Raw genomic sequence first — 11,981 nt, forward strand, 5'->3', positions numbered from 1 at the left:
CCTACAGGAGCTCATTTGGTTATGGAAATCACGATTCACGTTGCTCTAAAAACTCCTGGTGGTTTCCACCTCGGGCAGGCAGTGGGTGACTCAGCCAGACGAGTCTGCCCAGTTCCATCAGGCACTCGGTTTTCGGTGCTTTTTGCTCAAAGCCCTTCACCACCCAGTGTGTCCAGGTGTGCACAGTGCAAAACCAACACCGTACCTGAGGATGCTCCCACCTGGGAGCCACTGCTGCTCCAGCTGCCTGCTCCGGCTTGCGCTCAGGAAGTACCAAAAAACATTTGGAGAGGCTGAGCACCTGCCCGGGCTGGGGTTCAACAGGAGCCACAGGTATAAAAGGACGTAATTAAAAGCCAACAGATTGCTGATACACCCCTGGGCAGGCGGTGGGAAGAGCTGGTCCGAGGGGAATAAGTCATTGGGAGGGGAAGCTGCAGCGAGTCCCCTGTGTGGGCAGCTGTGGGCTGGTTATCTCTCAGCTCTTCCCCACTCCTGGGGAGCCTGAGCAGCTTCAAAGGGGGCAGAAACGTTTTTCAAACACAAGAAAGGCCACACTTCCCTTCACGCTTCCAAGACCTCCAGCCGCTTCCTCCAGACTTGGTTTTTGGGGGAAATGATGGAGTTGCAGAAGGTGTCCCCTCATCCAGGTCCCCAGCACCTCCTGCCCCACACAGCAAGTGCTGGCAGTGCCTGGAGGCACCTTCCAAAACAGGAGCCACTGGGGTCAAGCCCAGGCAGGAGCAGCCAGGGAGCCGCTCTCCGCAGAGCAGGGCACCGGGATGCAGGTCCGGAGTGATCCCACATGGCAGGGCAGGGCAGGGCTGTGGGGAGGGGAGAGCCCACCCCGAATGGCCCCTCAGGGACCCCCGGCAGCCGCGGGTGGAGCCGGGGGGGCGGCTCGGTGCGCGGTCAGACGTCCGAGGTCCGGATGCTTTCATCGTCCAGGTCGAAGGCGAAGGGCTTCTCCTTGAGGTGCTGCGGCTCCGAGCGGTGCCGCAGGCGCGTGCCCGGCGCGGCTCTGCCGGCGCGTTCCGTCAGGGCCGGCACGAACACCGAGTCTCTGAGCGGCTCCGGCCGCTTCCCCTCCGCCTGCGGCCCCTGCGGCACCGGCGTCCAGGGCTGCCAGGAGGAGCTGGACGGGGCCTTGCACGGCGCTCTCCGCTCCTCCGCCGCCGGCCGCGATGGGGCCGAGGAGCCGGCGGGCCTGCCCATGGAGGTGGATCTCATGAAGGACATCTCCTGCAAGGACAGGGCAGAGTGAGGCTGCTGTGCCCTGCCCGGCACGCACTGCAGGAGAGAAAAGAGCCCAGAGCGAAGGGAAATTCCACAGCCTTTGCCATCCGTCAGCCTCTCGCTGGTGCCTCGGAGCAGAGCAGGGCTCGTCCTGCTCCACCTTGACAGCTGAATCTCACTCTTCCGCTTTTTCAAGGAAGCTTTTCCAGCGACTGGCAAAGCCAGGGAGGGCAGGGATCTCATCCTGGAATCAGTCTAACCAAGCACTCACACCATCCGCTAAATAAATCTCTCACACATTGGTATAAACTCCATTAGACACTAAACATGAAGCAGAAAGGACATGACCTACCCTGGGGCGGGTCTTCAGGGCCTGGACTGCGGCCGTGATCGCCCGGATCCAGCTGTGCATGTCCTCGGGGCTGTCTGCCTGCGAACACACCAGCCCCAGTGAGGCTGTGCCTCCTGCCACCCGTGCTGCAGCCACGCACGGACACGTGAGGCACCCGCTGTGCCGGCATTCCCGAGGCTCAGCTCTGCCTCTTCCTGCTCTCAAACAGTCCCTATCACAAATAAGCCCAAGGGAGAAGTGAAACCCCCCCACAGCTCTCTCTCAGCTGTAACTCATGTGTTCCAGCCCCATCTGTTCATGTCCACTGCTGAGGGGCTGCAGGGAACAGCCCAACTTACTGCTCCGAAAATTACCCCGGCCTCGCCTGCTCACCTGGATGTAGAAGGTCCTGGAGCTTGTTATGATTTCAAAGAGGTTGTCCCGCATCAGGAGGTCACTAGAAACAGTGAGAAAAAGACAGTCACACCAGCAGCCATTGTGCATGGATAAACCTCTGTTTATCCTCATCTCTGGGGTGTGCCGGGGAGAAACATTTTGAAGGCAAACCTTGGATCTCACTGGGATTTTGGGAAGACTCCAGCTCCCCATAGACCCTCAGCCACACACCCTCCCCATCTCTGCCATCAGCAGGAAGAGCCCTGCCCTCCCTCACCATAACCCACCGTGCTCCCAGCTCATTTTAAATGTCAGCTTACTATTAGCTATTAGGAATAAACAATTCAGAGATACGTCAATACAGTCTATCTTCACTTTAGCTGAAGAGGTTTGTTTTCTTAGGTCACTTTTCACTGCGGGTCTTTAAGTTATGTTGATTTTATCAGCGTTTGCTGCAATAACTTCCCAAGACACTGCAGCTGCCTGGGCAAACACCTCAAGAGCTGCCTCCCACCAGCAGGTCCCGCTGGCTGCTCCGGCCCGGCACAGCCTGGGGCAGGGAAACACGGACGGGAGCATTACCCAGACTTGACCAGGCACTCGTGGGTCTTGCAAACGTCCTTCAGGAGAATGGAACGCAAGGGCTCCTTGTCCTGCAGAGGTGGGAGGAGATGCTGATGGGCTTGGCTGGGCTGTGCCTCACCCAGGCCCCTGCTCCGGCACAGCAGCAGCGCCAGAGCTCCGCTCGGGGTCCCGGGCGGGGGCTGCTCACCTGCTCACACTTGTAGTAACTGATGGAAAACTCATCCAGAACGAAGAACCGCCGCTTCCAGCTCTTCCTCTGGAAAAGAGGAAATTGCTAGGTGCTGGGCTCTGCCACCCTCCCTGCCCAGGCAGCCCTGGAGCAGCCCTGGCACTCACCACGTTCCCCTGCTTCACGCAGAAGCCGCTCTTGAGCACGGGGGGCCCGGCGGGCGGCTTGGCGGCCGAGGGGGGGATGTAGCTCTGCGAGCGCCGCAGCAGCGGGTGGGCAGCCCCCACCTCGCTGCCCTCCCCTCCGTCCCCACCGTTCTGCAAGCAGAGGGAGCAGAGTTACCGGGAGCAGGGAGGGGAATTCCCTGCTGGAAGGCAGGACAGCCAGCTGCAGGGAAAAGCCACCTGAGGCAAGCCCCCAGCACAGTGTGTGAGCCAAGGGCTAATGGCAGGGCTGGACACAGGCAGGGAACGAGCCAGAGCCCAGCACCCACCCTTGGGTCCCCCCAGCACGTCCCAGAGCACCCCAAGGGGTGGACCCTGCCCCAGGGCCAGCATGGCCCTGGCAGCGCCCTCCCTTCCCCCCAGCAGCGAAGAGGATGGTTGAGATGAAACATCTGCTGCGCTCAGCTCCTTCCCCATCCCTCCAACCCCTTCCTCCCGCTCGCTGAGGTTTGCCATTGCCATGGCAGCAGGGTGGCCCTGCCTGCCACCAGCCTTATATGGCCCCGTGCCGGTGCGACTGCCGGTGCGGTTAAGCCGACGGTCTGCCTGCCCTGTGCCTTCCAGCACCTACCAGAGCTGCTTCAGTGTCCCCAGGACAGACAAACAACCTTTTGGCTGGCCCTAAAGTGCCACCCAGCCCCTCCAGAGAGCAGCAGAGCAGAGCTCTGGCCCTGCTGGGATGGGGACGTTGCCTCTGCCCCTCGCTTGGGGCTGTGCCAGCTCTGCTGGGTGTTACACACGTGCTGTCCAAAGCCAGTGGTGAGGACACTCCTGCAACAGGGAGGGTCACCCCTTGGAGCTGGGGTGATGCTGCTGGCCAGCCTGGGGGTGCAGCCAGAGTGTGGGGCTCCCCACTGCGGCCCCGGAGCAGCACCAGCCAGGAAACCACAGACGCACCCAGGAAGCTGCAGCAGAGGAATGGCCATTTCAGGTAGAAAGAGAAGCAAGAGCACAGGAACTTTGTGGCAGCTGATGCTCCACCTCCAAAAAACCCCTCTGCACCCCACTCCCCTGCACACACCCCCACAGCCCCGCCGAGCCCCGCGGCCAGGGGAGTGTTAAAAGCAGAAACCGCTGCAATGATCTAATTCTGCGCTCTATTTTCAGTGCTGCCACTGATAAGGGCTGAAGTGAGACCCAGAGCTGGACGAGAGCCCAAAAGTGGGCGATGCTGACGGCCACGAGCACACCCGGCCCGGTGCCAGGGAAGGGGTGCGGAGCCACAGCAAGCAGTGCCAGCCACCGCCCCCAGGACAGCCCAGTCCCCCTGCCCTGGGCACCTCCAGGTGGGATTTGGACCAAGGATGGGTGGGTGGATGGTGATGGCCAGGAAGCCGAGTGGATTCGTGGCTTCCTCCTCCTCCTCCTCACACCCCTCATCTCATCACACTTCAGAGCAAGACAAAGCAGAGGTGCCCCAGGGTGCTCAGAGCAGCCATTTACACCCGCAGTGGGAAGGGTACCACGCTGGTTTCCAGAAACAGAAGCACAAACCAGCTCACCTGGTTGATGGAGATGGGCGTGTGGACCACCACCCCCCCGACAATCTCTGTTTTGTAGGCCACCTGGGGCTTCCTCTCCTGGGCCTGGGGGACCACTGGGGCCTTGGCAATCTCCGTGGCTGGCGGGACGCTGCCGCCCTTTGGCACCTGTGGGAGAAACAGAGGGATGAAGGGCACAGGGCGACCATGCAGGGCAGCCCCACACCTGCACTGGGCACCCCAGTCTCTGTCTAATGCAGCAACATCCCTTCAAAAAATAACACCTGAACAAGCACCCCAGTTAGGAAGGGTGTGGGCCCCCCTGGGCGGCTTGCAGGAGGCACCCAGATGGGAGATGAGAGGTGCTGAATGATTAAGCATCACCTCAGAGGCACCTGTGATTCGCCTCTGCAGCTCAGTGCGTTTGTGGGACACTCGCTCCTTTAATTGTCCCCGCTCCACTTACAGCCGGGCTTAATGAGGAGCTGGGTCCTTAACGAGGCTGAGCTGCACGTCCACAGCCGACAGCCGGGCGCTAGCGAGCCCCCCAGCCTGGCTGTGACCCTGCTGAGCGTGGCCTCACACCCCTGGGCACAGGCTGTGCTGCAGGGACCCTGCTCCCAGCACCAGCATCTTCCCTTTCCCCCTCCCAGCTCCTTCCCCCTGGCACCTGGCTCTGGAGAAAAAGGTGTGTTTCCAGCTTTCCCTTCCCGAGACTGCACTTCCACTCCCTTACTGCCATTAGTGGGGTCTCTGGCTCCAAGCCACCCTCCTGCTTTCCCCCCAGAGCAGGGCAGAGTGGCAGCGTCACCCACAGCCCAGTAGCCCCGAGTTTCCCAGCCAGCCCGTGACAAGTCCTCCCTGCAGGGCTGGAAGAGCCGGTCGGCCAGCTGGGACACAGCCAGAGTCGGGAAGGGCTGCCCAGCACCAGGGTATGGAAATCACCACAGTTTCTTGCAGAGGTAGAAGATGTATCTAATCTTCCCATCACCCCGGGTCCCACCTCTGCCAGCCTGGCAGACCCTCCACCCACACCCCTGCCCCGGCAGCAACCCCAGAGGAATCTACACTGATGGTACAGCCAGACACACACCCAGGGCAGGCTCTGGCTGCAGCTCTACCCAGCTCTGGAGGTGAACGTTGTGGCCAACATCACCTGGACCCAGAAAGAGAAGGCACGAGCCAGAGCCCCTGCAGTCTGGTGGCTGCAGGCACAGAGGTTGTCATACAATGTCTTTGCAGACAAAAAAAGAAAATACAAGCCAGGTCTGATCTTGCAGATGAGTTTGCCACAGAGGCTACAACACGGCACTCCAGGGATTTTAAAGAAAAAACGCATCTGATTAGGCCCCAAACCTAAACTGTTTACCGTGATTTTTCCTTGCATTGAGCTTACACACCATAAACAGCACGCCTCAGTGCACGGTCTAGCGGAACTCTGCTCACATTAAGCACTGGCCCCACTGCTCGCTGCAGTTCTGCAGAAACCCCCAACCCCTTCACAGGGCCCCCCCCACCCTCCAGGTGCAGGGAGAAGCCCCCAGCCCCGAGCCCCCGGCGTAGGCACTGCCAGCTGAGCGTCCCCCCCAGCCTGGGGATGAGGCTCCCCCTCCACGGGGAGGGAGCTCAGCACATCCCCCATCGCCGGGAGCTCCGGGCAGCTGCGGAGCACAGACTCTGCGAGCTGCTGGGTCACTGACCATTCCCTCACGGCCCTGTGAGCACACCAGGAAATGAGAGGAGATGGCAGACGAGCCCCTCTGGATGTAGGCACAGCCCGCCTCGCCGCTCCCCACAGCGCAGGGCACTCGCTGCGCCTCATCACAAGACCCGGCATTCCAGGAAGAATAAAAATCGGGTAAATAAGTTATTGAAGCACAAGAAAGACGCCCTTTGACAGCCACAGCGAGGAGCTGGCTGGGCTTGATCCCAGTCAGCAGGAGCAACAGGAGGGAGAGGGCCCCGGAGCAGGCAGGGATGGGGACGGCTCCAACAGGACCTTCCTGGGGCACAGCCCCTGTCCCCCAGAGCCGGGCTGGGAGGGTGAAGAGAGACACACCCAGTAAATCCCAACCAGGAGAACCCCTGGGGATGGTGGAGGCAATATCTGAGAAGAGCATTAAGTGACCTACCGTGATCTTACTGGCCCGGTTCAGCGCCTCCACCCAGTCCTGCAGATCCTTCTGATCGCTGGCTTGCAAGAAATAGCGCTGGGAGAGAGCGTTGATAACTGCCGGGGAAGGGAAGGACAAGGACAGTTGGCAGCAGCTGGGAGGGCTCATGGCCATGCCACAGCCTCCTGAGGCTCACAGCCCGCTGGGGTCCCCCTCACTCACCAAAGCAGAACGGAGTTTTCGGCTTCTGTTTCGGGGTGGCGACGCTAACCTGTGACAGAGCAAATCAGGGCAAAAATTAGGGGTAACAGCCCATGCTCACGGTGGGCACGAGAGCTGGACATGAGGTTCCAGCTGTTGGGAACTGGCCCGTGCCAGAGTGACACCGACCACACGCAGCAGTGGGTGCAGGATCCCAGGGGAAGGTCAGCACGGAGCCAGGACTTCCATCCCCCGCATCCCCCCCGGCACTGGCTGCACTCTGCAGCACAGGACAGAAAGCTTTCAGAGGCCCTGGAAACATGAGTTCTTCTGGACTAACACAGTGGCTCTTGTCAGCAATTAAGAAAATTGAGGGAAAATAGCAGTGGTTTCTCCCTAAAGAGTAGGAATCATTTATATAAGAGTAATATTCCTTGGGGCTCCAAGCACAGCATTCGTGGAGTATTTACTCTGACAGCCCTCCTTCTTCAGAGCCAGTCCATAATGCTTTAAATATGTTTTCTCAAGCAAACCTCCATTTTTCTGGTGTATTTACTGTTGGTAGTTCCAGCTGCTGGCAGAACCCAACCACGCAGTTTGTGACCAAATTCTGTCCTGCAGCAATTTTCATTTAAACTAAAACCTATATAATTTGTAAGTGAGGCTCTTTCTGAAATGGGGAAGGCTCAGCCTCCCGGCGTTGCTTCATCTGTGCTTAATTTATAAATCATGATTCAGCAGGAACAGAGAGATCTGTCCAATTCTTTATCCGGCTCCAGGATAAAGCCGAGCTGAGCCCGGCGTGGCAGCCACGAGCCCCCCACTCCCCCCACAGCGGCTGAGGGGCCGCTTGCAGGAGGAGGACTCTGCTCTCTGCTCTCACAGCTGCAGCTCCACGTCTCACTCACTGGTCCTGCAACAGTTGTCACTTATTGCACTATTTCTGCCTTCTCCTGGAGCCGGATGACACTGTTAAGACACACAGAGTGAGTTTCCCACCCCAGGGAGGTTGTCACGAGCTCAGGCAGGACCAGGACCTGGCCTCGGGTGCTTCCAGGGCAAGCCATCACCTCTCCTGGGAATGCTGCATGGATAAGGGGATAACAGGGAGAATCCACCTTCCCCTCTGCCCCACCCTGACATTACCTTGGAGATATAGGTCAGCTGCAGAGATCCAACAGCACCCGCTCCGATGGCCAGGTTCTGCAACACAGGGATGAGCAATGGGAGGTGAATGACAGGGAGAAGGTGGCAGGGGCGAGCCAGGCTGTCGTTTGTGTCCTCGGGGTCGAGCAGCAGCCTCGGCTACACTCCCAGCACACGAGCCTACCTGAGGGTTGTCCATGTACCACAGCAGGTGGTTGGCCTGGGTGTCCAGGATGAAATACCTCCGCAGAAACTTGCCACAGGTCTCATTCTCTTCGATGTCCAGGAACCCGCAGATACGGTTCTGCCGATCCAGGTACGGCATGCCGGGCTCCTTCTGGCATCACCCTGCGGAGCGAGGGCGGGCAGGGAGGGGTGGGTGCTCTGCTCCCACAGCCCCAGCTCCCCAGGGAGCTGCTCCTGCACTCACAGCCATCCCAGCCCAGCGGAGCCAGATGTGCCAGGATGTCAGCACAGCCGCTCAGCCACATCTGAGCTCACCGGAGGGAGAGGAAAGGGATAACCTACCAAGCCGTCACTCCCAGCCCCAAGAGCCACCAACCCCCACGAGAGAGGACAAAGCAGCCACAAAGGATCTGACGTGAGACGCCAGATCCCTGGGAACTGTGGCAAAAAATAATCCCGAAGCAAACTGTGTGCTAGAGAGAGCCCGAGCTCACTCCCAGGAAATGGGAAACAATCTGCAACTCCAGCAGAAAATCTGTGCAGCCAGGATGCCGAGTCAGCAGGGCAAACAATGACCCATCACAGCGGGGCCACACCGTGCCCCTGGGTCTGCCAGGGGCATGGACCCCCCATGGCACTGTCCCCCAGCCAGGGTGGGCCAGAAAGTCTCCCTCGAGCCCCCCTCGGCTGCAGCAGGAACACCGTCACTTCCAGCCCCACGCGGGGAGAGGAAGCGGCACCGGGAGCTGTGGGTGGGCAGGACACGTCCCACGGCCCGGGCAGAGCCCCCTGTCCACAGAGCAGGGTGGAGGGAAGGGCTGGGGGCGGCCGTTACCCAGAGGATGAGAGCGAAGCCGGTGTGGTTTGTCTGGCAGGAGAGGGGTGATCACGCAGGTGCCAAAAGCAGAGCTACACAAATAAGAGACCTCATGCAGAAAAGGAGGAAATACTATTTTTGAGCTGCAGTGGAGTGGGGCCCGAGGAGGCAAGGGTTGTGCAAGAGCTGGGGTGCAGCTGCAAAGGTAGAGGAGGCAGAACACAAGTCAACCTGCTGTCAGGACCTCAGTTTATCACCAGCGTTTCAGAGATGGGTATTGGGGCTTGGCTGATGGGGAACTGTGCTGCTGCAGGGGGAGAGGTTGTTTTAGACCAACACAGGTGCCCCAGTGCAAAAGTTTATGTGGGGCACTTCATGTCTCACTGCTTTTTTGTGGGGTTATTTTTGTGGTGGGGAGGCACGTGGAAAGCCAATTGCCAGGTGCCTTCAACCACACCAACACATTCACACCAAGCCTCGTAAACTCTTCCTTCTGCTGATAATAAGAGTCCAGAGGTCCCTCCAGTACCATCCTTCATTACCACAGGCTCGCCTGGGACCCCACAAAACAGCTCAGCCCTTCTGTGCACACTGACCTCAGGTTGCACTTGGATGTGCACAAAGCTCTGGGCAGAGGAGACTGGGACTGCCCCCTCCTCAGCCCCCAGCCTGTCCCCTCACATCCCACTGCCCACAGGACACAAAGCTCTGTGTTCCTGGGGACACCGAGAACTTCACTCTTCCACAGGAGAGGGATAAAAGTAGCATTTCCAGCTCTGGCACTGAGAGCCAAGGTTTATGGATGATGCTCCCCCCTGATTCACAGAGGCTGATCTGCCACCCAAAAACGACAAACTTTCCGAGCATTACACCAAGTACAACCCTCAGGAGCTCATTACCACATTCTGCTTAGGAATGCATGCCATCTCCCAGTGAAGCACCCCAGAGGATGTGCACTACCAGGACTCTGTCCTACCTCTGAAGCAACCAGCTTTCGAGCTTTTTCAGTCCTAATGTCCCAAAAAGACAGACACCTCTTTCCTGACTCAGTGAATGAGATGGCAAGTAGTTGGTCTAGGGAAGAAGTTTACAGCAAAACACTCTGGGGATGTGCTTCCCAGGGAGAGGCAGGAGGAGCAGGGCACAGTCCACGCAGCACCCAATTCCCCTCTGGGGCCACGGGTGGCTCAGAGGCCTCGTGTGCAGCCACACAGCCAGACTTTCCGGGAAGAACCCCGGGACACCAGCACTCCACCACACCGTCACGACTGCTCGTGCCCTGCTCTGTCCTGCTCCCAGCACAGCTACAGCCACAGGAGTGACCCAGGGACACTCTGCAGCAGCAAAACCCGAGGCAACGGGAGACCCGACATTTGGAGCATCACAGCTGCACTGCCAGAGCCATCTCCTTGGCACCTCACTCCACAGCACCCATCACACCAGCGGGCAGCCACTGCATCCTCCTCCTCCTCCTCTCTCACGCCTCTCTGCCCGAGCTGCCCTGGCAGTGGCTGGGGTGCAGGAGGACGCCCCGTTTCAGAAGGGCTGGGAGCTGCGATGCCCAGTGAGTGCCCCAGTGCCCCAGGCAGCGGAGCCGCAGCCGCTGCAGCGCCACTTCCTCCGACCTGCTCTTGCAGAGGAGCTCCAGGAGCTTGTGCTGCGATGTCTGTCCCGACCCGAGAGAAGGACGGGGTAGGCAGAGCCCAGCAACTCGCTCCTGCTAATTCCAGACATCTGCCTTAATGAAATGATTAACCTGTTGGGAGCAGGCTGGGAGCAGCCAGGATACAGTTCTTTATCTGGCCACAAAGAGTCGGGGAACACAGCGAATAGCTGCAGACCCCTCATCCCCGCCGCACGCTCGCTTCCAGCCCCACAGACTCTCGGCGGCGATGGTGCCCACAGTACTCCCGGGGCTCCTACAGGGACCCCTCTGCTCCCCAAACCTCGTCCGTCCGAGCGGAGACCCCCTCGCTGCCCCCCGCTTCCCCGACCCTTCGCTGCAGGCACCGCCGGGCAGAAGCCGCTCGCACCGGGAGGGCTCGACCCCAGCCCGGGCAGGGATGCTCCAGCTGCAGCGACCCAAGTCTCCGCCACATCCCGGCACCGGGGGACCAGCCCTGGGGGCGCCTCCCCGCCCGCTCTCCCCGCCGGGAGCACCGACGCCTCCCGCCGCCCCGGGAAGCCTGGGAAGCCCGGGGAGTCGGGGGAAAGGGGCCGGAGGGAGGAAGGGGAGGGGGCAGCAGGGGATCCCAGCCCGCCCCGTGGAGTCCCTCGAGAAGCGCCCGAGAGCGAGCGCTGCCCACGGGCGGCTCCCCGTACACGCGTGGCCCCGGCACTCACCCCGCGGCGTCCCTGGGCTGCGCCCCCCGCGCATGGCCGGCGGAGCGGGCGGGGGGCGGCGGGGCCGGTGGCCAGGCCGGGGCTGCGGGCGCTGCGCACGCCGGGCGGCGGCGGGAGGAGGGCGGGCGGGCAGAAGAGGGGGTGTGCCCCTGGCTCCGCCGTCGCTTCTTTCCGGGTTAATTACGTCTGTCATTAGCAAACCCGGCCCCGGATGTGAGTGCGGGGCGGCTCCGTGGGGCGGGGGGTCGGTGCCCTCCGTCCCATCGCCCTCCGTCCGTGTCCCTCCCGTGCCCCCGGGGCCGCCACGGGGAGGGGTTGGGACCAGCCCGGTGCCAGCCCCGATACCAGCCTGGTGTGGGTCCCCTGCGCCCCCCAGGGCCGCCCAGTGCCAGGCTCGGGTCCCTTCCGATGACTCCCCCCAGACCCCGCGCAAGGGCGCTCAGCGTGTGCTGGGGTCTGGCACTGATGGAGCTGAGTTGCCCGGTGTGGCTCGTGGTTCCTGCAGGAGCATCCCTTCGGAAAGCTGCGGCTGGAGTGAGTTCAGGGTGGATTTGGGGAGCAGGAAACACCCCTGGGGAGCAGGAAACACCCCTGCCCTCGTGCCGCCCAAGGGAAGCCCCCGCTTTCTCTCCGGAACTGCACGTGGCCCCCAAGCACTTTCTCCCGGCGCGGGTGAAACCGATTCTGATACTGCCGTCGCCGCCAAGGGTGCTCAGGAGCCTGGCTCAGGGACACCCGCAACCCTCGTCCAG

The 11,981-nt window shown here is 60.9% G+C and overlaps 1 protein-coding gene across 1 annotated transcript; it reads right to left on the reverse strand.

Moving 5' to 3' along the window:
- Window positions 1-853: 853 nt before the first annotated feature.
- On the reverse strand, window positions 854-11,281 carry PLEKHA2 (pleckstrin homology domain containing A2). Its single transcript, XM_027901214.1, has 12 exons — window positions 11,230-11,281; window positions 8,068-8,231; window positions 7,884-7,940; window positions 6,759-6,807; window positions 6,555-6,652; window positions 4,444-4,590; window positions 2,885-3,034; window positions 2,736-2,804; window positions 2,546-2,616; window positions 1,961-2,024; window positions 1,589-1,666; window positions 854-1,242 (listed from the first exon to the last, which is right to left on the reverse strand). Exons 2-12 carry the CDS (start codon window positions 8,206-8,208, stop codon window positions 913-915), a joined length of 1,254 nt encoding a protein of 417 aa, XP_027757015.1. The 5' UTR covers window positions 8,209-8,231; window positions 11,230-11,281; the 3' UTR covers window positions 854-912.
- Between the last annotated feature and the right edge of the window lie 700 nt (window positions 11,282-11,981).

This window comes from Empidonax traillii, unplaced genomic scaffold, assembly GCF_003031625.1.
Source record: "Empidonax traillii isolate 1590-97213 ecotype Southwest subspecies unplaced genomic scaffold, ASM303162v1 scaffold766:size301553, whole genome shotgun sequence".
In the NCBI taxonomy this organism is placed as follows: domain Eukaryota; kingdom Metazoa; phylum Chordata; class Aves; order Passeriformes; family Tyrannidae; genus Empidonax; species Empidonax traillii.

Coding starts and splice junctions, on each gene's coding strand:
- PLEKHA2 (XM_027901214.1), bottom strand. CDS start 8,208: ATGCCGTACCTGGATCGGCAGAACCGTATCTGCGGGTTCCTGGACATC. Junction 3,035..4,443: donor CGCCCATCTCCATCAACCAG/GTGAGCTGGTTT, acceptor CTCTGCTTGCAG/AACGGTGGGGACGGAGGGGA. Junction 2,805..2,884: donor GCGTGAAGCAGGGGAACGTG/GTGAGTGCCAGG, acceptor CCTCTTTTCCAG/AGGAAGAGCTGGAAGCGGCG.